Here is a 23,943-nt window from a genome sequence, read left to right on the forward strand (position 1 = left end):
ACAATAGAGGCTTTTAAGAAGGGACTGGACAATGAGCTTTGAAGTCGGCTTTGGGGCAGTTTTATATGTTGCAAACCTTGTTTGATTAGGGTTGTTTGTGTGTGTGTGTATCATTTTGTGACCTTAGAAATCAGGAACCAGGTTTAGCCAGTTGGGTGAACCTACCTGTGAAATCCTGGAGATTGTGGGACATAGGTAGGTGTTGTGACTCAGCAGACGTTTGCTGTGAGTTGAGTCGGGATGCAGGAATATTGCTCCAGCTGTTGCTCGTTAGTGTCGTCTTCTGGAGATAAAAGGACTGATGGTGCCACGCCCTGGTTGCAGAAGTCAACGTTCGTTCGTGATTCGCCGTTCATCGGTCGTGGTTTGTTTGTGAGAAGCACTTGGATAAGTGATTTGCTTTCTGTAACCCTGATTCAAAGAGACATTTGGAGAAGTGATTTGCTTTCGTTCTGTAAACCTGGTTTTGCTGTAAGAGCTCTTTGTTTTTGCATTCTGCTGCGTAACCTTTTTGCCAGAGACTTCATTTATGTTTATTTTGGGCTCGCAGCCAGCATGAGCCAGGACTGATAAAGTTATTTCCTTTTAAGTCTGTCTGACTGACGTCTGTGAACGAGCGAAGAAGGGGGGCCAGAACAGGTAGGTCTAGAGACCTACAACTAGAAAGACCAGATAGCAGTATTCCAATATTTGAGGGGCTGCCCCAAAGAAAAGGGCACCTCTTCTCCAAAGTATCAGGAGAAGAAGCAGTGGAGGGAAACGTACCAGTGAGAGAAGCAATCTGGAATTAAGGAGGAATTTCTTGACAGAACAATTAAACAGCAGAACAGTTTTCCACTGTCCAACACTGAAGGTTTTCAAGAAGAGATGTAAAAAGATGCGGAGACTCTAGAAAGAGTCCAGAGAAGAGTAACAAAGAGGATTAGGGGACTGGAGGCTAAAATATATGAAGAACGGTTGCAGGAACTGGGTATGTCTAGTTTAATGAAAAAAAGGACTAGGGAGACATGATAGCAGTCTTCCAATATCTCAGGGGCTGCCCCAAAGAAGAGGGAGTCAAGCTATTCTCCAAAGCACCTGAGGGTAGAGGACAAGAAGCAATAGGTGGAAACTAATCAAGGACAGAAGCAACTTAGAACTAAGGAGAAATTTCCTGACAGTTAGAACGATTAATCAGTTGAACAAAAGTTGCCTCCAGAAGTTGTGAATGCTCCAACACTGGAAGTTTTTAAGAAGATGTTGGATAACCCTTTGTCTGAAGTGGTGTAGGATTTCCTGCCTAAGCAGGGGGTTGGACTAGAAGACCTCCAAGATCCAATTCTGTTTTCTATTCTATTCTATTCCATTCTATTCTATATTTTACTCCTATTCTATTTTCTATTCTATTCTATTGTATATTCTATTCTATATTTTACTGTATTCTATTCTATTCTATATTCTATTCTATATTTTGGGCAACCATTTGTCTGAAGTGATGTAGGCTTTCTTGCCTAAGCAGAGGGATGCACTAAAAGACCTCCAAGGTCCCTTCCAACTCTGTTAGTCTATAATCTTCTAGATTGGACAACCATTTTTCTGGAATGGTACTATAGGGTCTCCTGCTTGAGCAGAGGGTTAGACTAGAAGGGGGTCGGTCCTGTCCCCCGTACTATTTAACATCTACATGAAACCGCTGGGCGAGATCATTTGGAGGCACGGGATAAGATACCACCAATATGCGGACGATACGCAGCTGTATCTGTCCGCCCCGTGCCAACTCAATGAAGCGGTGGACGTGATGAACCAGGGTCTTGAGGCCGTTAGGGACTGGATGAGGGCTAACAAGCTTGTACTCAACCCAGAAAAGACCGAGTGGCTGTTTTGTTTCCCTCCCAAAAATTTGGTTAGTGTTCCAACGCTCAGGCTGGGGGGCCAAAATTTACACCCCTCAGACAGGGTTTGCAACTTGGGAGTCCTCCTGGATCCACAGCTGACCTTTGATCACCATCTGTCGGCTGTGACCAGGGGGGCATTTGTCCAGGTTCACCTGGTGCGCCAGTTGCGACCCTACCTGAATCGGGAGGCTCTCACAACAGTCACTCGCGCCCTCGTGACCTCTAGGCTGGAATACTGCAATGTGCTCTACATGGGGCTGCCCTTGAAGAGCATCCGGCGGCTTCAGCTAGTCCAGAATGCGGCCGCGCGAGTGATTGTGGGTGCACCTCGGTTCACCCACATAACACCTATCCTCCGCGAGCTGCACTGGCTACCTGTTGATCTCCGTGTGCGCTTCAAGGTGCTTCTTACTACCTACAAAGCCCTTCATGGTAGTGGATCTGCGTACTTGGGAGACCGCCTCCTGCCAATCACCTCCTCTCGACCCATAAGATCCCACAGATTAGGCCTCCTCCGAGTGCCATCTGCCAGCCAGTGTCGGCTGGCAACTACGCGGAGGAGAGCCTTTTCTGTAGCTGCTCCGACCCTCTGGAACGATCTCCCCGTGGAGATTCGTACCCTCACCACCCTTCAGACCTTCCGCACAGCCCTCAAGATCTGGCTATCCCGCCAGGCCTGGGGGTAAAGACTATAATTTGCCCCCACCCGAATGTTGAATGAATGTTGCTTGATCTTAATTATATATTGTGCTTTATGTTATTGTATGTCTTCCCTTCCCATGTAAGTTGTTAGCCGCCCTGAGTCCCCTCAGGGAAAAGGGCGGCCTATAAATAAACGCAACTAAACTAAACTAAACTAGAAGACCTCCAAGGTCCCTTCCAACTCTTATTTTCTCTCTCTCTCTCTTCTCCCCCTCCCCCCCTCCCACCTCCAACTTATCCAGGAGCTGGCGAGACCCGCCTGGATTTCACCCACGAAGCCGAGACCTCCGTTCTAACCATCCGCAAGCCCGCCGTGAACGTCGGAGAAGACTGGAGCATCTCGCTACGATAATGGCACGAGGCGGGAGGGGGGCGGGGGAGACACAAGAATTGGCTGGGCAGAGGGGCAGGGAGATTTTGGGGGTGTGGTTGGGGCGGGGTTTGAGGAGCTCTAGGTCAGGATCCTATCCTCCCGCCACCCATCCATTGGGTAGATCGATTGGGAAGCTGCCCACTGCCATTATCTGAAGTCCAGTGTCCCAGTTTAGAAGGCGTTAAATGGAAGAGGGCTATTGTTTCCTTCCCTTCCTCCCCCTGGCTTTTTTGTCCTTCTTTTCCTCCCTCTTTACTTCCTTCTCCTCCAGTCCCTCCCCTGTCTGTGTTTTTCCTTCCCCCTTTCTTCTTCTCTCTTCCTTTCCTTTCTTCATCCCTTCTTTTTCCTTCTCTTCTTCCCTCCCTTTCATTCCTATGTCTCCACTTCCCCATTTTTTCTTTCCTCCTCTTCCTCTCCTCTTCCTTTGTTCGTCCCTCCTCCCTCTTTTCTTTTTCCCTTCTCTTCTTTCTTCCCTTTCTTTCCTATCTCCCCACTCCGATCTTTTTCCTTCCTCTCTTCTTTCTATGTTCCTCCCTCTCTCTCTCTCTTTCCCTCCTTCCTATTTCTTCTTCCTTCTCTTCTTCCCTGCCTCTCTTTCCTTCCTTCCTCTCCCCGCTCCTGTCTCCCTCCTTCCTACCTCTCTCCCCTTCATTCTTTCTCTCCTTCCTCTTCCCCCCCCCCACCCCCGGTCTCTGTATGCCTCCCTCCCTTTCTTCCTCCAACTTTTAGCAATATTTGCTGTAAAACGAGGATTGCAACCCGTTTTTTTTTCCCTTCGGGGACTGGAAGGCCAAGTCAAGGAGACACACACACCCTTCCCTCTCTCTCTCTCCCAATCAATTTTTTTCTGGGAAATGCAAACCTGGATTGTTGCCCTTTTCCAAAGTTGGTGGGCCTAGCACTCTTTCTTTGCACCTTCTTTCTCCCCCCCCCCTTTCATCTCTGCCCCACATGTTCTGGCTGAAGATTTGAAATCAACCCATTGGGAGCGGGGTGGGTGGGGTGGGGAACAAAACAGAAAATCCAATGGACGGTTTGGCAAGGACTGCCTTTCCCCTTTTCTTTGCCAATCGGAGAATGTAGTGCAACAATTTCCCCACCACCACCACCACCATCCCATACGCAACTCGTTGCAGTTTGCAAGAAGTTGTGTGTGTGTGTGTGTAGCCAGACCACAAAAACCTCACTCTTAATCCCTGGCCCCTTCCAGGAGGCTCCTCCTGGTAAATCATTAAGATTTTGTCTTTTTTTCTTCTCAGACTTGAGGGTGGGATGGGGGAGAATATTCTGTTTCCAAGGAAAAGGAGTGACCAAGGTGTCAGTGAATCACTGTCACTGTTTAAGGCGGTTTTTATTTTGGGTGGGGAAGGCCGGAAAAAAAAACAGATCATGTAAAGATAAAAGAAGGAATGTTGCTGTGGTTAGTCACCAGACGTAGGCTTGTGAGGAAGTGGCAAATGACTATCCTCCACGGGGACCAAGGGAAAAAAAACGGGGCAGGGGGGATCGCATGGGGGGGGGGGCATGAGCTGCTAGAAAAGCACCCCCCCTTCCTTGCAGGAAAGAGAGAATTAGGGGTGCATCTGCCTGCGGGAAGGGCTGGATTTATTTCTTTTATACTTTTAGCCGCTCTGCCTCCTTCCTCCCATTCCTTCCCTGGGGCTTCTCTCCTGCCTACAAGCCAGAAGCTTTTGTTATGTGGTTTTGTTTTTTTTTAATTATTATTATTATCCGTAATTGTCTGTGGATTAACATTCCCGATTCTGGCTGGTTTCTTCCTGAATATGTGTTCGCCAGGCGGAAGAAAAAAAAAAAGACACAGAGCTGGGCTTTTAGTTAATAAAAATAAAAATAAATTCCTTAACACACACAAACACATACCCAAACACACACACAAACAGACGCACACCGAAATCTTTTCTATCCCTTCCTGACTGCCACGACATCCGCCGGTAAAAGCTTTTACTGACTTGAGTGTTTTGATAAAAAGATGGAGAATTAAAAATAAAAATGCCGTAAAGTCTCGCCGTTGTGGTTTGAATTAACTTTGAGGGGGTAGTTTTTGCGCTAAAGGTCAAACGCTTCTTTTTCTAACAAAATACCTGCTTGAAGGCTCTTGGTCAGAAATTAGCAGATTTGATTCAGAAAAGAAGGTGTTTTGTTTTTTTCTTCCAGGACTTTTCGCTTCTCATCCCAGAAGCTTTGATTTGGATGGTGGGGAATGGAAGGATTTCTACTCCTTACAGACAGCTGGTCATTTGCTTCCTTTTGGAGGGTCGTTGAGGCCACTTGGAGGTTTCTCTGTGTCTTCAGGGCCACCTGAGTGGTGCAAATCATTCCTGTAATCTGCAATTCTTCCTCTGGAAAACCATTCCACTCAGGTGATCCTGAGAAGATAAACCTCCAAGTGGCCTCAACGACCCTCTAAAAGGATGCAAACGACCAGCTGTCTGCCAGTATAAATCCTTCTATTCTCCACTATCCTGTTAGAGCTGAAGAAGCTTCTTAGATGAGAAGCAAAATGCCTTCAAATGAAAAAAAGAAAAAAGTCCAGTTGCCTCCTGAAAAAAGCACCTTTGGGAAAACCAGGATCTGGAGGACGGAGAATCTCTATGTACCTTTAGCTCAGTGGCCTATCTTAAAAAACAACCTTTACAATGGTTTTCCTTTGAGAATTTATTGCTATTACTATTGTAATACAATAGTATTGTATTGTATTACTATTGTATATTGAGGTATGAGATTACTTTCCTAGGAAACCATACTAAGCGAGCAATCCTTTTTAAAGATTTTTTTTAAAAAAATCGTTTTCATTCCTTCTTTTAAGAGATTTCAAGGAAGCTAAGGCACTTTGTAAAATTTAAAACTTCCCATTAGGTCTGTAGTGACTCTTGGCGTCCACAATTATAACAAATCACCCGTCTCCATGACTTTTTTTTTGCAGGAGTAGTAAATGACCTTATCACATTTTTCTACTGGGGTGGGACAACCTTTGCTGTTAGCAACGTGATCCTTTGACTCTAGAAAGAGGGCAGAGAAGAGCAACCAAGATGATGAGGGGACTGGAGGCTAAGACATACGATGAACAGTTGGCAGGAACTAGGCATGGTTGGTCTAGGGAAGAGAAGGACCAGGGGAGACAGGAGAGCATCTTCCAATATTTGAGGGGCTGCCACAGAGAGGAGGAAGGGGGCCAAGCTATTCTCCAAAGCACCTTTGAAGACCAGACAAGGAAGAATGGATGGAAACTGATCAAGGAGAGATTCAACCTAAAAATAAGGAGGAATTTCCTGACGGGGAGAACAATCAACCCGTGGAACAGAAGTTGCCTTCAGAAGTTGTGGGAGCTTCATCCCTGGAGACTTCGGAGACTGGACTTCCATCTGCAGAAATGGTGTAGCGTCTCCTGCTTGGGCGGTGGGTTGGACTAGATGACCTCCAAGGCCCCTTCCCACTCTTATTCCTACCGCTTGAGACACTTTGTGTCTCCAGGGTGGCAATGTCTGCATCAACATCTCTAGTTCTTTTGGTCCCAACATCTAGAGACAATTCCTACGTCGAGTTGCCTTCAGCTCTTCTGCCATCTATGGCAGGGGCTCTCCAACGTTGACAACTTGTGGACTTCAACTCCCAGAGTGCTGGCTGCATGAACGCAATTCCATGCTGGCTGAGGAATTCTGGGAGTTGAAGTCCTCAAGTCTCCAAGGTTGACGACTCCTGCTCTATGGCTTCCCTTTAACCTTTTTAATGAATTTAGAGTACCGCAAGGAATCCCTCTCTTTTAATACACTTTAAGTAGAGCCTAATTGGGTCGATGTGTGAAATGTGCTTCAAGATCTTTACATAATATTGGAATAAAAACCCGCAGGGCTGCAAAATATATGGACAGCTATTATAATGAGATGAGGTTTATATTTGAATTGGCGGGCGGGGCGCGTTCAGGGGGAACCCGAGAAAATCGGAAGGAGTTGCTCGGGGGACCCTGGATGGCAACGGACTCCGTGGGAGTCCGAAATCAGACGGACCGGAAGTGGTTTCCTGACCGCGCAGGAGGGCGAGGGGAAAAAAGCGCGGACCCCAGTTAAGATGGAAGGGCTTTGACGAGCTGAGGAGCAAGCCCGGTACTTCTCCCTTCGCCCTGGTCGGCGACAAAAGCAACCGGTGAGCTTAGGCCTGGCCTCCGTTGCCATGGTAACGGTGTTACACCGTCTCCCCGCCGTCTTCACCGCGGCCGTCGTCGGGCTGCGGAATCTCGGGGGTGCGAAGCAACTGCGCCTGCGCAGATGGAGGGAGGCCAACCGGGCTGCCTTCCCCAACCTGGCGCCCTCCTTAATATTCTTACCTATCATCCCCACCCCCACCCCACCAGTCAGGCGGTAGAGGATGATAGGTTCTATGTCAGTGTACTGAGAGGTAGACAGGTTGGGGACAAGCCGTTTTGCACCTGTCTAGGAGGCTGTAGAGCGGATGATGGGTGTTGTAGTACAGCACACCTGAATCTGGAAAGCAAGAGGTGGATGTGGGGGAGATGATGGGCGTTGTAGTCTCTACCTAGAAGGTGCAGAGTGGGGCAGGAGGTACATCAAAATATACTAGGAGAAGGTTGGGAGTGATGTGAGGTTCTGGATGAAGGAAAGTGGGATTGGGGATGATGGGAGTTATAGTAGCACAGTAGGCCTTAGTGGATCCCCCTGTGGCATTGAAAGATGGGATTGAAAGTGGGGGGGGAGAAAATTTATTTTTTATTTATATTTCATATTTCTTAACCATCTCCCTCAAGGAGGGGCTCTGGATGGTGTACAGTAAACATAACCGAGTAATTAAAAAATGTCTAAAATTAACTTTAAAATTAAACATTAAATTAGGGTTAAAATACTTTCAGTTATAATGACAATTTTAATATTGTAAGCCGCTCTGAGTTACCCTGTGGTGAAATGGGAGGGCAATAAATTTTATAAATAAATGAAAAGTAAAAATAAAATAAATATCAAAAGGGAGAAAAAATGTTATTATAGCCGTTTAAACCCAATCTGTATTAGGAAACCATCCTAGGAGACAATAGAATAGAATAGAATAGAATAGAATAGAGAATAAAATGGAATAGAATACAAATAGGATAGGATAGGTGAGAATAGAATAGAATACTTTATTGTCAATTTGAATGGACACTAATAAGCATAAATTAAAATGAAATTATGTTCTGCCAACTTCTTACTTCTCCAGAAATCTTCACCCTGTTTATTAATATTTATCAACATTACAATTCATCTGGTTTCTGGAGCCCTTCATCTTCACTTTTCTTCCATTAATTTGTTTCTGGAGAAGTAAAAAAAAATTGCCGTTGGTGTATGATTTTGATGCTGCTGCGACAAACATACGGCATTAAATCCTCCTCATATTGTTGGTGACACAAAACCACATTTATTTGAAATACAACACTCTTCTTGTCTCTATCCAGACCTGGTTTAAACATTTTGCCTCTCTTTCTCTCCTTAGGCTGTGCCATGAAGGTGAAACTCAAAAATGTTTTTGTCATCTATTTCCTGGTGTCCGTGATTGGCCTCATGTACGCGTTGATGCAATTGGGTGAGTATCACAATTGGTATCAAGAATGTATCTGTCCTTCCTGTTAGGAATATAATCTAACGATTGGGTTGGCAATATATAAATCATGTAACAATGCTGTACGTGTTTCTTGAAATCATACTGTAAAATGTGATTGGTTGCTGTTTCCTCAATCAGCCATAAGAGGGAGCCAGAATGACTGTTAGCTCTCTCTGTTAGATGCTGGGCTGATCTGATCTGAGTGTTTTGGAAGCTGGCTGTTAGAAAGTGTCGTGAGCTATTGTAAGTTTTGCAACTGCTAGCGAACTTTGAGTATCGGACTGTTTGTATGATACTGGGCTATGTTATTTGGATTATCCCTTAACTGAAAGACGTTGATGACTGATTGTCTTATCCGCGTATGACTTGGACTGTTTGATGGACTCTGATACCTCTATTTCCACGAAAGTAAAAGCCTATTTAAACTGCAGTGTCTTTGTATGCTGGTTTGTGTGTTCTCCAACACAACTCTCCCAACGCTTCTCTAAACGCATTCGCTCTCCCAACGATCTCCTCATTTTACTCACCTCGGAAGGATGGAAGGCTGAGTCAACCTTGAGCCGGTGAGATTTGAACAGCCGAACTGCCGAACTAGCAGTCAGCTGAAGTAGCCTGCAGTGCTGCACTCTAACCACTGCACCACCTCTGCAGGGCAGCCCTGTGATTGCAGCCAACACCTGAAGGCTGCCAGTGACCTCATCCACGCCAAGGAGAAGCGTCTGTCTCAGTTACAAAGAGAGGTGAAGCGGTTGCAGGGCCTGGAAAAAGTGCCGGAGCCGACAGAAGAAACACCAGTCATCTACGTGGTCACGCCCACCTATGCCAGGTAAGTGACCGAATTTCCAAGAGGAGGATGCTGAACCTCATTTGAGAAATCAGTGCCTCTTCAGTGGTTTGGCTCTCTCCCTCTCTCCCCACTTTTCCTGGTCTCAAGTGATATTATTTCTGTCCGTATTGTGGAATCTTCTCCCTCCGGAGGTAAGGTTGGCCTCATCCCTCCAGAACGTCCGTCAAGTCCTGCTTATGCCAGCCGGCCAGGGGGCTCCAGGGGATGGGTGAAGTGGTGGGATGGCTCCCTTGTTATCCACGTCCCTCCATCCCTTATCCTTTTCTCCTGGTTTAGCTTCGCTTTTAAGTCTTTTTTAAAAATAATTATTCTATAATGGTTTTAAGTGAAGATTGTCTTATTCATTTGCTGTTTTAATGGACGATAGATAGACAGACAGACAGATGATTGACAAATAGAGATAGATAAGCGATAGAAAGGGAGGTAGGGATAGATAGATACATAGATGGATGGATAGATAGACAGACAGACAGACAGACACAAACAGAAACATATGATGGACAAATAGAGATAGATAAATGACAGAAAGGGAGATAGGGAGAGAGAGAGAGAATAAAAGATGGATGGATGGATGGATAAACAGATAGATAGATAAACAGATAGACAGACAGACAGATAGAGAAACAGATAGATGATGGAAAAATAGAGATAGATAAATGATAGAAAGGGAGATAGGGATAGATAGATAGATAGATAGATAGATAGATAGATAGATAGATAGATAGATAGATAGATAGATAGATAATAAAAAATGGATGGATGGATAAACAGATAAATAGATAGATAAATAGATAGACAGACAGACAGAGAGAAACAGATAGAGAAACAGATAGATGATGGACAAATAGAGATAAATAAATGACAGAAAGGGAGATAGGGAGAGAGAGAGAATAAAAGATGGATGGATGGATAAACAAATAAACAGATAGACAGACAGATAGAGAAACAGATGATGGAAAAATAGAGATAGATAAATGATAGAAAGGGAGATAGGGATAGATAGATAGATAGATAGATAGATAGATAGATAGATAGATAGATAGATAGATAGATAGATAGATATAGATAATAAAAGATGGATGGATAAACAGATAGATAGATAGATAAATAGATAGACAGACAGACAGATAGAGAAACAGATAGAGAAACAGATAGATGATGGAAAAATAGAGATAGATAAATGATAGAAAGGGAGATAGGGATAGACAGACAGACAGACAGATAGATCGATAATAAAAGATGGATGGATAAACAGATAAATAGATAGATAAATAGATTGACATACAGACAGACAGATAGAGAAACAGATTGATGATGGAAAAATAGAGATAGATAAATGATAGAAAGGGAGATAGGGATAGATAGAGAGATAGAGAGATAGGATGGACGGATGGATAGTCAGAGAGGAGGGAAGAAAGGAAAACAGGGAGGGAAAGAAAGAAAATAGGAGGGAGGGTTCTCATTCTAAGCAAAAGACGGGTGCTTGAGGGAGGAGAGAGGAAAGACGGCGGGAGAGAAACCGAGAGAGAGAAAAAAGGGAAAGAAAAACAGCCTCCCTCGTTTGGACACAAGGGTCTCTAACCCAACCGCTTGATCCTTCCTCCTCACTTGGCAGGCTGGTTCAGAAAGCCGAGCTGGTCCGTCTCTCCCAGACGTTGATGCACGTCAAAAACCTGCACTGGATCGTGGTCGAGGACTCGCCGGGCAAGACTCAGCTGGTCTCCGAGCTGCTGGCCCAGAGTAAGCTGCCTTTCACCCACCTCCACACCGAGACCCCCAAGGAGCACAAGCGGAAGGAGAGCGACCCCAACTGGCTAAAGCCGCGCGGGGTGGAGCAGAGGAATTTAGCCCTGCAGTGGCTGCGCGAACACCGCAAGCTCCCCGACACAGGCGTGGTGTATTTCGCGGATGACGACAACACGTACAGCCTTCGCCTCTTTGATGAGGTCAGTGGATCTATCTCTATTATCTCCATTTCTCTCTCTCTTTTTCTCTCTCTCTGTCTATCTACAGTATCTATCTATCTATCTATCTATCTATCTATCTATCTATCTATCTATCTATCTATCTATCTATCTATGTTTATCTATCTCTATGTATCTATCTTTATTTATCTATATCTGTGTCTATATTTCTATCTACATCTATCTATGTTTATCTCTATCTTTATTTATCTGTCTCTATGTATGTATCCATCTTTATCTATCTGTCCTTCTGTCTATATTTATATCTATCTATCTATCTATCTATCTATCTATCTATCTATCTATCTATCTATCTCTCTCTATATCTATCTGTATGTCTTTATCTCTATCTTTATTTATCTAACTCTATGTATGTATGTATCTATCTTTATCTATCTGTCTGTCTGTCTATATTTATATCTATCTATCTATCTATCTATCTAATCTATCTATCTCTATCTATCTATCTTTATATCTGTCTGTCTTTATCTCTATCTTTATTTATCTACATATGTATCTATCTATATTTATATCTATCTATCCATCTATCTATCTTTATCTCTATCTATCTGTCTGTCTTTATCTCTATCTATCTTTATTTATACATATCTATATATTTATCTCTATCTGTCTATCTCTATATTTATATAGATAGATAGATAGATAGATAGATAGATAGATAGATAGATAGATAGATAGATGATAGATAGATAGATAGATAGATAGATATAGATATAGATATAGATATCTGTATTTATCTCTATCTATCTATATATGTCTATCTATATCTTTATCTATCTATCTTTATTTAGCTATCTATCTATTTATCTATCCTCTATATTTATCTCTCTCTATCTTTATCTATCTATCTATCTATCTATCTATCTATCTATCTATCTATCTATCTATCTATCTATCTATCTATCATCTCCCTACCATCCATCTATCTGTCTGCCTATTGATTGATCGATCGCAAGACAATCCTTACTTAAAACATATCATAATTATTTTTAAAAAACAAATTGAAAGCAAAGCTAAACCATGAAAAGAGAATAAGAGATGCGGGGACATCCTTAAACGACGGTTAAGCAAGCGAAAGAAGGAAGGCAGCCAGCGGAGGTCGCCGGGCGGAGGTCCCCCTGCTGATTGTCTCCCCTTCTCTCCCAAACAGATCCGTTCCACCCAGCGCGTCTCGGTCTGGCCCGTAGGCCTGGTGGGAGGCCTCCGTTTTGAGCGGCCCCTGGTGGAAAACGGCCGAGTGGCGGGTTTCTACACGGCGTGGAAGCCCAACCGGCCCTTCCCCGTCGACATGGCGGGCTTCGCCGTGGCCCTTTCGCTGCTGTTGGCCAACCCGGAGGCTCGCTTCGACCTGCTGGCCGAGCGCGGCTACCTGGAGAGCAGCCTCTTGCAGTCGCTGGTCTCGATGGAAGAGCTGGAGCCAAAGGCAGACAACTGCAGCAAGGTTAGAAGGAGAGGCTTCTGCTGGGCAGACTCCACGGGGAAAGCCCGCTTGGCTTCGTGATTGTGAGCAAGGACTCGCTGAACGACCGTGGCTAGAAAGCTCACTAAAATAGCAGTTAGACTTATATACCGCTTCATAGGGCTTTCAGCCCTCTCTAAGCGGTTTGCAGAGTCAGCATATCGCCCCCACAGTCTGGGTCCTCATTTCACCCACCTCGGAAGGCTGGAAGGCTGAGTCAACCCTGAGCCGGTGAGATTAGAACCGCTGAACTGCAGATAGCAGTCAGCTGAAGTGGCCTGCAGTACTGCACCCTAACCACTGCGCCACCTCGGTTCTCTAAAATCAGGCACGACTCACTGAATTGCCGGTGGGAGAAGAATATTCCTAGCTCAGGGTTGAAAGGAGGAGTCCTTGAGGCTCTCTTGAGCTGGGCGGCTGGCTTACAGACGTTTCGTGACCTGGCTAGGTTATGTCATCAGGACTAGAAAGAAGTGAGTTTGTGGAGGAGGAGGAGGAGGAGAATCGGAGGAGGAAAATAGAAGGAGAATAGAAGGGGAGGAGGGGAAGGGCAGGGGGAGGACGACTGTGGAGTCCTTGATCTCTCCCTGAACGTTTGTTTCAAACATTGCATGGCCCAGATAGGTAATTTCATCAGTGTTAGGTGGGAGAGGGATTTGCTCAACATTTATATTCAAGTAGCTTGAATTTCAGGGAGAGAACCCCTCTGCCTCCGATGAGGCTACCTACTTGGGTCTGCAAGAAAACAACCAAGCTCAGAGAGCACCATGGGTTCTACAGTCATTCCCCCCCCCCCCCTTCTTCGCCACTCCACAATGCTCCCTCTCTTCTAACCCTGATGGTGTTCTCTAGTTTGGTAATGAAATGTCTGCAAGAAAACAAGCATGCTCAGAGAGCACCAAGGACACCACAGTCCTCTTCCTCCTTCTTCTCCTCCTCCCTCCTCCTCCCTCCTCTTCCTCCTCCTCCTCCCTCCTCCTCCCTCCTCCCTCCTCCCCATGATGGGGGTGCTTGGTGGTTTTCTTGCCGATGTTTCATTATCCATCACTAGGTGACATCATCAGGGCTGTAAGATGGGAACAAACCTCACTCCCTTCCAGCACTGATGATGTTACCTAGTTGGGTCATGAAACGTCTCCCAAGAAAAGGACCCGGATTGTTGTTGGGGGCAATATGCTGACTCTGTAAACCGCTTAGAGAGGGCTGAAAGCCCTATGAAGCGGTATATAAGTCTAACTGCTATTGCTATTGCTATTGCTAAAACCACCCAGCTCAGAGAGCACCAAGGACCCCACAATTCTCCTCCTTCCCCCTTCCAGCACTGATGATGTTACCTAGTTTGGTAGTGAAACGTCTCCCAAGAAAACCACCCAGCTCAGAGAGCACCAAGGACTCCACAATTCTCCTCTTCCTCCTTCCCCCTTCTAGCACTGATGATGTTACCTAATTTGGTAGTGAAACGTCTCCCAAGAAAACCACCCAGCTCAGAGAACACCAAGGACCCCACAATTCTCTCCTTCTTCCTTTCACCTTCTAGCACTGATGATGTTACCTAGTTGGGTCATGAGATGCCTGCAAGAAAACCACCCAGTTCCCCAAAGAGCATCTTAACTGCCTTGCTTATCAACAGACGTCCTGCCTCTCCTTCCCCCCTCCCCCCCAGTATTGGTCATAAGTCAAGGACTACCTCTCATGTCCATGAGGCCGCAAGGAAGCCCAAATCCTATCTTGTCTTTTCAGGTCCTTGTCTGGCACACCCGGACGGAGAAGCCCAAGATGAAACAGGAGGAGCTTCTGCAGAAACAGGGCCTCGGCTCCGATCTCGGCATCGAGGTGTGAGACCAGGTACCACAACGGCGGGGGGTGGGTGCGTCTCTGCCGGGCCGGAGACCCTCACCCAAGCCGGGATTGCCTTGTATAGAGAGAAGACAGTTATTTTAATTTATGAAGGCCGAATCCTGTCCTCACCCAAGTTCTCTGCATCTGCCGGGGACGATGGCCAGGACGTTTGCCTTGCAGGGGAAAGAGAAAAAAAATCTCTACGATATCCAATATTTAAATAAATACGGACTTGGGTGGGGGGGGAAATCGAAGCCCCCGTCCTGGGGAGGGGCTGGTTCCTGTGTGTGTGTGTGTGTCTTAGTTTTCTCCTAAAGGCTGCTCTGATAATATGCATGGGAAGCTTTCAATCCCCCCACCCTCTCGAGTTTCATGTACACAGACACCCCCCCCCCCAAGACTCTTGTGACAAATCTGTAACAAATCAAGATCGGCTTCAATTAACTTATTCTGTCCTATCGGTAGAAAAGAGCAATTTTTTAGTCCCTTTCGAAGTCTGGCCGGGCTTCCTTGAAAGCAGGAGCTATGGGAAATGTAAGACTTTGGGACTACAACTCTACTACATCATCTTGCTATCTATTTAAATCTACATCTATCTATGTCTTCTATGTGTCTCCATGTCCATCTATCATCCATCTATCTATCTATCTATCTATCTATCTATCTATCTATCTATCTATCTATCTATCTATCTATCTATCTATCTACCTACCTACCTACCTACCTACCTACCTACCTACCTACCTACCTACCTACCTACCTACCTACCTATCAATATAAATATATCTCTATCCATCTACCTACCTACTATCATCCATCTATCCATCTAACTATCTATCATCCATCCATCCATCCATCCATCCATCTATCTATCTACCTATCATCTGTTTGCCTGCCTGCCTGCCTGCCTACCTCTCTCTCTCTCTATCTCTCCCTCTATCTTATCTATCTATCTATCTATCTATCTATCTATCTATCTATCTATCTATCTATCTATCTATCTATATCTCTCTCTATCCATCTACCTACCTACCTATCATCCATCTATCTATCATCTATCTATCTATCTATCTATCTATCTATCATCTATCTATCTATCTATCTATCTATCTATCTATCTATCTATCTATCTATCTATCTATCATCTACCTGCCTGCCTGCCTGCCTGCCTGCATCTATCTATCTATCTATCTATCTATCTATCTATCTATCTATCTATCTATCTATCTATCTATCTATATCTATCTCTCTCTATCCATCTACCTACCTACCTATCATCCATCTATTTATCATCTATCTATCTATCCATCTATCTATCTATATCTATCTATCTATCTATCTATCTATCTATCTATCTATCTATCTATCTATCTATCATCTACCTGCCTGCCTGCCTGCCTGCCTGCCTGCATCTATCTATCTATCTATCTATCTATCTATCTATCTATCTATCTATCTATCTATCTATCTATCTATCTATATCTCTCTCTATCCATCTACCTACCTACCTATCATCCGCCCACCCACCCACCCACCCACCCATCCATCCATCCATCCATCCATCCATCCATCCATCCATCCATCCATCTATCTATCTATCTATCTATCTATCTATCTATCTATCTATCTATCTATCTATCTATCGCCTGCTTGCCTGCCTGCCTACCTCTATCTGTCTGTCTGTCTGTCTGTCTGTCTATCTATCTACCTACCTACCTACCTACCTACCTACCTACCTACCTACCTACCTATCTATCTTACATACATATGTGTGTCTCTATCATCTCTCCATCCATCCCACCTACCCACCTATTATCTATATCTACCTACCTACCTCTCTAACAAGATTGCCCTCAATTAACTTATTCTTGGCTCTCTACTATCAGTGGTGGAAAAGGGAATTTTTGTACATTTCAAATTGTGGAGTTGTGCCAATTTAAGACTTCGGGACCCCCAACTACCATAATTTCCCAGTCAGCACAGCTGACAGAGTCATTCTGAGAATTGAAGCGTCCAAGGCTTAAAGTTACCACATTTGCTTTCAAGCTACGTTTCTCAACCTTGGCAGTGTTAAAATGCCTGGACCACAACTCCCAGAATTCCCCATCCAGCATGCTTTGAGAGGACTGGACTACAACCCCCAGAATTCCCCAGCCAGCGTGCTTTAAGATATTTGGACTTCATTTCCCATTTAACTGTATTAAATTAAAATGAAAAAAATAATAATCCTGGGGAGCTCTGAGATTTGAAGTTCACACGCCTTAAAGCATGCTGGCTGGGGAATTCTGGGAGTTGAAATCAGGACGTGCGCTCAGCTTTACATTGGCAAGGTTGAAAAATAACCGCTTTAAAACATATTCTGTCGTGGTTTAATTTCGATATGGGGACTGGTGAATTTAACCTAAATTGCTTGTTAAACAAACCCGATGTGTGTTTAATCCCAACTGTGTAAAAAACCTTGCCAAATTTTGCACCGCCTGTATTTTTCGCCTGCATTTTGGGGGGAATTATGCTGCTTTCCACATCCTGGCCTCTGTGACTTCCACCGTGCTTGCTTTGGAACGGCGAACGAGTAGATTACCGAAGATCTTAGCGCCAATCGCCAATCGGGTTTGCCTCGAGTCTTGGCTGCGTCCGAACTCATTTTATTTCCTCGCGTGTGCCTGGGATCACCCAGCAAACTGTGAAGTCTTACCCACTTGGGAAACGAACGTGGGGATGGATATCTTGCACCCGTGGGGGGGGGTTAAATTCCCCTGTTGTCTGGCTCAAATTGGCCCAGCTTGATTAGCACCGGAAGAGGCGTAAGTGAGCCAAGGAATAATAAAGTGAAGCAAGCAGTCATTCTTAAGATAATGTGGCATTGGCTCATCACATTCCCACACCCAAGTTTTGCATCCTTCAACGCTGAGCTAAGGACTTCCAGCAAAGAGGTGTGTGTGTTTTTTTTGCAACACATTCCCAGCCTCGCCCAACATTTTCTCAACACAAAAGAGCGATAGTTCAGCAGCCGGCTTCATTTTCCCCCTAAAGCCGAAGGAATGAATACAGAACAGGTAATTTTCGACTTAACAACCTTTCATTTAATGGCTGTTCAAAGTTACAAAGCCCTAAGGTGACTTAGGATGGTTTTTCATACTTAAGACTGTTTGCAGTGATGGGATCAGAATTCAGACGCTTGGCAACTGACTCGTATTTGTGACGGCGTGACACAAATCCCCTTTTGTGTCCTTCTGGCAACGGGGAAGGTAGATCCACTTAACAGCCGTGTTGCTTAACGACCGCAGCGGTCCGCTTAATAACAAGGAAGGCGAGGAAGGTACTAAAGTGGAGCGAAAGGGACGGTCTCGCTTAGCAACAGAAATTTGGAGATCAACTGTGGCCGTAAGGCGAGGCACACTCCGCGTTTATCCCCCATGCCCCAACGAAACCTCTTTAGCACAGTGCTAAGCCGCCATTTGGCAATACCAGAATGGCTGAGTTCACGTAGTCCTCAACAATCGCTTACGGAGTGCAGAAACCGATCGTGGTTCTTAAACCACAATTCATGGCTTAGCAGAGGGCCAGTAGACCTCACGAGCATTTGCTCCAGTGGAAAAAGCAGAGCATACATTTAATAAATTATGGCGAAAGGTTTCGGCTGCTGTTGATTTATTTCCAAGGGTGGTTTATTCGAACGTCGTGTAGGTGTTGGAAGCCAGAATGTTTCGGAATCGGAGGACGGATCTACACGCTAAGTTCGGGGTGAGTTTGGCTTAGCAGGTTGTGCGAATGTGGTGACAGCTAGTCCTCAACTTAACAACAGTTCATTTAAGGACCAAAGTTTACAGCGGCAATGGAAAAAAAGTGACTTAATGACCTTTTTTCCCCCCACATCTATAACCATTGCAGCATTTCCCCCCACCCCACCCCCAGTCACTTGATTTACATTCAGAAGCTTGACAATTGACTCATATTTGAGATGGATCTTGGAATCCTAGTGGACAACCATTTAAATAGGAGCCAGCCGTGTGCAGCAGCTGCCAAAAAAGCCAACACAGTTCTAGGCTAAATAAACAGAGCGATAGAATCAAGATCACGTGAAGGGTTAATACCACTTTATAAGGCCTTGGGAAGGCCACACTTGGAATACGGCATCCAGTTTTGATCACCACGATGTAGAAAAGATGTGGGGACTCTAGAAAGAGTGCAGAGAAGAGCAACAAAGAGGATGAGGGGACTGGAGGCTAAAACATAGGAAGAACGGTTGCAGGAACTGGGAATATGTCTAGTTTAATGAAAAGAAGGACTAGGGGAGACAGGATAGCAGTCTTCCAATATCTCAGGGGTTGCCACAAAGAAGAGGGAGTCAAGCTATTCTCCAAAGCACCTGAGGGTAGGACAAGAAGCAATGGGTGGAAACTAATCAAGGAGAGAAGCAACTTAGAACTGAGGAGGAATTTTCTGACAGTTAGAACAATTAATCAGTGGAACAGAAGTTGCCTCCAGAAGTTGTGAATGCCCCAACACTGGAAGTCTTTAAGAAGAGGTTGGACAGCCATTTGTCTGAAAAGGTATAGGGTTTCCTGCCTAGGCAGGGGGTTGGACTAGAAGACCTCCAAGGTCCCTTCCAACTCTGTTATTCTTTTCTATTCTATTTATGACGGTCGCCATGTTCTCAGCTCATCTGATCCCCTTTCGCGACCTCCTGACAAGCGAAGTCAACGGGGAAGCCAGACTCCCTTAACAACCCTGTTCCTATATATAACGACGGCAGCGAGCGATTCAGTTAATAAACATGGTCAGCAAACTCAAAATGTCCTCAGCAACATAACCGTTGAGTTCCATTGCGGTCGTAAGTAGAGGACTACCTACACTTATGGCCGATGGCGTAAAAGAGGCAAAATTACAGATTTTTTTCTGTACCCGAGTAGTGGCTTCTTCGAAGTTTCTGCAACTTGATCCTCCCGGGGATCTGTGCAAGGGGATCTGCTTACGATCTTGGGAAGTTGCCGATTTTTGGCCGAAACAGACGCGCCAGGAAGAAGCCTGGTGCTTTTCTGGTGGACAGATCAAAACATGACTTAAAATCAGTTGAAATTGAAAACTTGCTTTTAACTGTTGTTCTTTGGAAGCAGCTGTTTCCCCCCCTCCACCTGCCAAACCGCAATGGCGAACCTGGTTTGCTAGCCAAGAAACCCAGCTTATCTGGATGATGGCTTCCCCTCAAGATTTCCGCCCTTTTAACGCTACCCCACCCCACCCCACCCCCTCTGGAGAATAAGACAATGGTCCCATCCTCCCTGCCAAAAAAAGCTGGCAGAGAACAGGCTAGCAAAAGGCAAGGCGGTTTTTAAAACTTCGCCATCAGCGTTCTAGTCCTCAGCCAGGAGCTGGAAATCAAAGATTTCTCCAGATGTGGCAGTTAACAGGATGCTGGGAATAATTATGCAGCAACATCTGGAAGCTGTAGATCTCTCTCCCCCCCCCTTAATCCTGGTGCCTCTTCCCGTGATGGCGCACTCCGCTTGATGCACTCCGCTTGATGGCGCATGGAGCCCTCTGCGGGCAGGCGAGCCGTTGTCCCAGCTCAGGTCAACCCTGTGGGGTGCCCCCTGCACCTCCTTTTTGGTCCCAGAAGGTCCCCAAATGGGGCGTGGGGACACACACACGCATGGAACTAGGGTACCTGTGATTTGTGAGTGCCACAAACCATAGTCGGTTTGCTTTAAGCTTGGATCCTATCAAGCCAGCAATCGTGGTCTGTGGACTTGACCACACTTCAGTGAATTGAATCCAAATTCAGCCAAATTCTAAGAGGCGACTTTTTTTTTGTCCCTAAGAAGTTTCCCGGCGGGGTTCAGACTTCTGCTGAGCTTCTAGGCTCCAGTGCAGTCTACCTGAAGGCATTCATTGGCCGTGAGCTGTGGGTCGAGTGGGTCTTTGGGGGCTCCAGTTTCTTGTCCTAGGAAGTTTTGCCTCCTGCACCAGACCTCGCCCCTCTGGACCCCAAATATCATTCCCTTCCCTCTTCTTCTGCCCCACCTCGTTTCTTTCTATTTGGTACCAGGCCTGCCACCTTGTTTTCATTATCTTACACAACTTGTTTATATCGACATATTTTGAAGTGTTTTGATAGCTGTGGCACGGATTTCATTGCTGACTGTGTGCCAGCCAGTCTTGGGAGGATCTGAATGTGGCAGGCAGGCAGAGAGAGAGAGAGAGAGAGGAAGGAAGGAAGGAAGGAAGGAAGGAAGGAAGGAAATGATAATTGGGCACTAAAGAGAAGGAAGGAAGGAGAGGAATGGAAGGAAAGAAAAGATCAGGAAGGAAGGAAATAAGGAAAGAAAAGATGAGAGTGTGGGAAAGGAAAATGGGAAAGAAGATCAGGAGGAAAGGAAAGAATAGATGGAAGGAAACAGAAAAGGAAGGAAGGAGAGAAATGGAAGAAAGAAGAAATGGAGGGAGGGGATAAAGGGAAGCAGGGAAAGAAAGGGAGGAGAAAGGGAGGGAAGGAGAGAGAGAAGCTAAGAAGGAAGGGAAGAAAAAAAACGGGGAGGAAGGAGAGAAATGGGAGGAAGGAAGGAGAGAAAAAAGCAGGGGAGAAATGGAAGGAGAAATGGAGGGAGGGAGAAAAGAAAGGGAAGCTAGGAAGGAAAGAAGGAGAGAAAAGGAAGCAGGGAAGGAAGGAGAGAAATGGAAAGAAGGAAAAAAGGAAGGAAGGAGAAATGGAGGGAGGAGAGAAAGGGAAGCTAGGAAGGAAAGAAAGGAGAAAGGGAGGCAAGGAAAGGAAGGTGAGAAAGGGAAGGAAGGAAGAAAGGAAAAAAGAAAAGGAAGGAAGGGAGGTGAGAAAGAAGGAAGAAAGGAAAAGGAAAGAAAGAAAAGACGAAGGAAGGTGAGAAAGGGAAAGAAGATGAAGGAGGGAAGGTGAGAAAGAAGGAAGAAAGGAAAAGGAAAGAAAGAAAAGACGAAGGAAGAAAGATGAGAAAGGGAAAGAAGGAAGAAAGGAAAGAAAGAAAAGGCAAAGGAAGGAAGGTGAGAAAGGGAAAGAAGGAAGAAAGGAAAGAAAGAAAAGGAAGGAAAGAAGGTAGGAAAGGGAAAGAAGAGGAAGGAGGGAAGGTGAGAAAGAAGGAATAAAGGAAAAGGAAAGAAAGAAAAGATGAAGGAAGGTGAGAAAGGGAAAAAAGGAAGAAAGAAAAGGAAGGAGGAAAGGTTAGAAAGAAGGAAGAAAGGAAAAGGAAAGAAAGAAAAGATGAAGGAAGGAAGATGAGAAAGGGAAAGAAGGAAGAAGGAAAGAAAGAAAGAAAAGAGGAAGGAAAGGGAAAGAAGAGGAAGGAGGGAAGGTGAGAAAGGAATAAAGGAAAAGGAAAGAAAGAAAAGACGAAGGAAGGTGAGAAAGGGAAAAAAGGAAGAAAGAAAAGGAGGGAAGGTGAGAAGGGGAAAGAAAAGAAGGAGGGAAGGTGAGAAAGAAGGAAGAAAGGGGAAAGAAAGAAAAGACGAAGAAAGGTGAGAAAGGGAAAAAAGGAAGAAAGAAAAGGAGGGAAGGTGAGAAGGGGAAAGAAAAGAGGAAGGAGGGAAGGTGAGAAAGAAGGAAGAAAGGAAAGGGAAAGAAAGAAAAGACAAGGAAGGTGAGAAAGGGAAAAAAGGAAGCAAGAAAAGGAAGGAGGGAAGGTGAGAAAGGGAAAGAAAAGAGGAAGGAGGGAAGGTGAGAAAGAAGGGAGGGAGGGAGATCCACCCGCAGCGCCCCCATCCAGAGCGGCCGAGGGGCTGCGCGATGGCTCCCTCCGTCCCTCCTGCGCTGCCGCTGCCGCTGCTTGGCCGCCGCGGCGTCTTTTCCTGCCCGCCCGGGCGAGAGGGAGGGAAGCGCCAGCCGCCCACTGGCTTCCTGGGGGAGGCGGCCGCGCCGTCCCAGCCGCCCCGACGGGACGGGGCGGGCGCGGCTTCCTCCTCCCCCATCCTCCTCCTCCTCCTGGGTCCATCATCCCCTGCCGGGCCAGCTGGGAGGCTGGGACTGCGGAGCGCAGGGCAAGGAGCCCCCATGGCCGGTGAGAGCCTCGCGGTCCCGTCCCGGGCGGGCTCCGGGCGAGGGCGTGCTTCTATTTTGGGTAGGGGGGGCTAGAGAAAAAGACCCTCCCGCAAACCGCGCTTCCCATCCCCGCTTCCCATCCAGACGATCCGGGGGAGCGCTGGAGGGTGGGGATGGTCTGGATTGGCACTGGGTGCCCCTCCGTCCACACGACCTTGGAGACCCCCGGGAAGACCCGCAAGCGAGCAAACGCCGCCCCCCCCCTTTCTTTTTTTTGCAACCTGCGTGTGTCTTCCGCGCAAATCCGTCCCGCCTCTTGCTGGCAAAGGATGGGGAAGCCCGACGCGTTCGGCTTTGCAGAAGTTGGGGTGCAAGATTCAAAAGGGGGTGTAGAGAGAGAGAGAGAGAGGGAAGGGGGGCAGGACATGAAGACTATTTTGGGGGGGGGAGGGCTGGCAGTGATTGAGGTCCCCCCGGGAGCACCAGATAGAGATGGGTGGCATTTGCAGTAGTTGGGGTGCGGGCTTGAAAAGGGGGTTTCAAGAGAGGGGAAGAGAGGGAGGGAAAGAGGAGGAAAAAAGGAAGGGAGGGAGGAGAGAAAGAAGGAAAGAAAGGGAAGCTGGGAAGGAAGGAAAGAAGGAAAGAAAGGGAAGCTAAGAAAGAAGGAAGGAGAAAAGAGAAAAGCTAAGAACTTAGGAAGGAAGGGAGGAGAGAGAAAGGAAGGGAGGGAGGGAAGAGAGAAGGAAGCTAGGAAGGGAGGAGAAAGAAAGGGAGGGAGCAAGGAGAGAAAGGGAAGCCAGGAAAGAAAGAAAGAAGGAAAGAAAGAAAGAAAGAAAGAAAGAAAGAAAGAAAGAAAGAAAGAAGAGAGGCTAGGAGGAAGGAAGGGAGGAGAGAGAAAGGAAGGAAGGGAGGGAAGAGAGAAGGAAGCTAGGAAGGGAGGAGAAAGAAAGGGAGGGAGCAAGGAGAGAAAGGGAAGCCAGGAAAGAAAGAAAGAAGGAAAGAAAGAAAGAAAGAAAAAAGAGAGGCTAGGAGGAAGGAAGGGGGGAGAGAGAAAGGAAGGGAGGGAGGAGAGAAAGAAGCTAGGAAAGAAGGAAGGAGAAAAGAGAGAGTCTAGGAAGTTAGGAAGGGAGGAGCGAGAAAGAAAGGGAGGGAGGGAGGAGAGAAAGAAGCTAGGAAAGGAGGAGAAAGGAAGGAAGGAGAGAAAGGGAAGCTAGGAAAGGAGGAAGGAGAAAAGAGAAGCTAAGAAGTTAGGAAG

The 23,943-nt window shown here is 46.0% G+C and overlaps 3 protein-coding genes across 4 annotated transcripts in view; all 3 read left to right on the forward strand.

Annotated features, from left to right (window-relative positions):
• LOC116519775 (neutral alpha-glucosidase AB-like) overlaps positions 1-3,249 on the forward strand; it is a 35,973-nt gene extending 32,724 nt beyond the window's left edge. The window contains 1 exon segment of the mRNA XM_032233804.1: positions 2,819-3,249. Coding sequence (XP_032089695.1) covers positions 2,819-2,928 — 110 coding nt within the window. The 3' untranslated portion in view covers positions 2,929-3,249.
• Positions 3,250-6,964: 3,715 nt separating this feature from the next.
• On the forward strand, positions 6,965-15,379 carry B3GAT3 (beta-1,3-glucuronyltransferase 3). 2 transcript variants are annotated; one of them, XM_032234467.1, is made up of 6 exons: positions 6,965-7,110; positions 8,446-8,535; positions 9,205-9,379; positions 11,016-11,346; positions 12,536-12,826; positions 14,585-15,379. In XM_032234467.1, the coding sequence occupies exons 2-6, from the start codon at positions 8,454-8,456 to the stop codon at positions 14,681-14,683; spliced, it is 978 nt and encodes a 325-aa protein (XP_032090358.1). In that variant the 5' UTR covers positions 6,965-7,110; positions 8,446-8,453; the 3' UTR covers positions 14,684-15,379. The 2 variants fall into 2 exon arrangements, with proteins under 2 accessions (XP_032090358.1, XP_032090359.1); XM_032234468.1 differs by lacking the exon at positions 6,965-7,110 and adding an exon at positions 7,206-7,462.
• Positions 15,380-22,500: 7,121 nt separating this feature from the next.
• Positions 22,501-23,943, forward strand: part of EML3 (EMAP like 3) — a 40,888-nt gene continuing 39,445 nt past the window's right edge. The window contains exon 1 of the mRNA XM_032233989.1: positions 22,501-22,707. Coding sequence (XP_032089880.1) covers positions 22,701-22,707 — 7 coding nt within the window. The 5' untranslated portion in view covers positions 22,501-22,700. The remainder of the gene's footprint in view (positions 22,708-23,943) is intronic.

This window comes from Thamnophis elegans, chromosome 17 (assembly GCF_009769535.1).
Source record: "Thamnophis elegans isolate rThaEle1 chromosome 17, rThaEle1.pri, whole genome shotgun sequence".
Taxonomy (NCBI): Eukaryota; Metazoa; Chordata; class Lepidosauria; order Squamata; family Colubridae; genus Thamnophis; species Thamnophis elegans.

Coding starts and splice junctions, on each gene's coding strand:
- B3GAT3 (XM_032234467.1), top strand. CDS start 8,454: ATGAAGGTGAAACTCAAAAATGTTTTTGTCATCTATTTCCTGGTGTCC. Junction 8,536..9,204: donor GTACGCGTTGATGCAATTGG/GTGAGTATCACA, acceptor CCACCTCTGCAG/GGCAGCCCTGTGATTGCAGC. Junction 9,380..11,015: donor GTCACGCCCACCTATGCCAG/GTAAGTGACCGA, acceptor CTCACTTGGCAG/GCTGGTTCAGAAAGCCGAGC.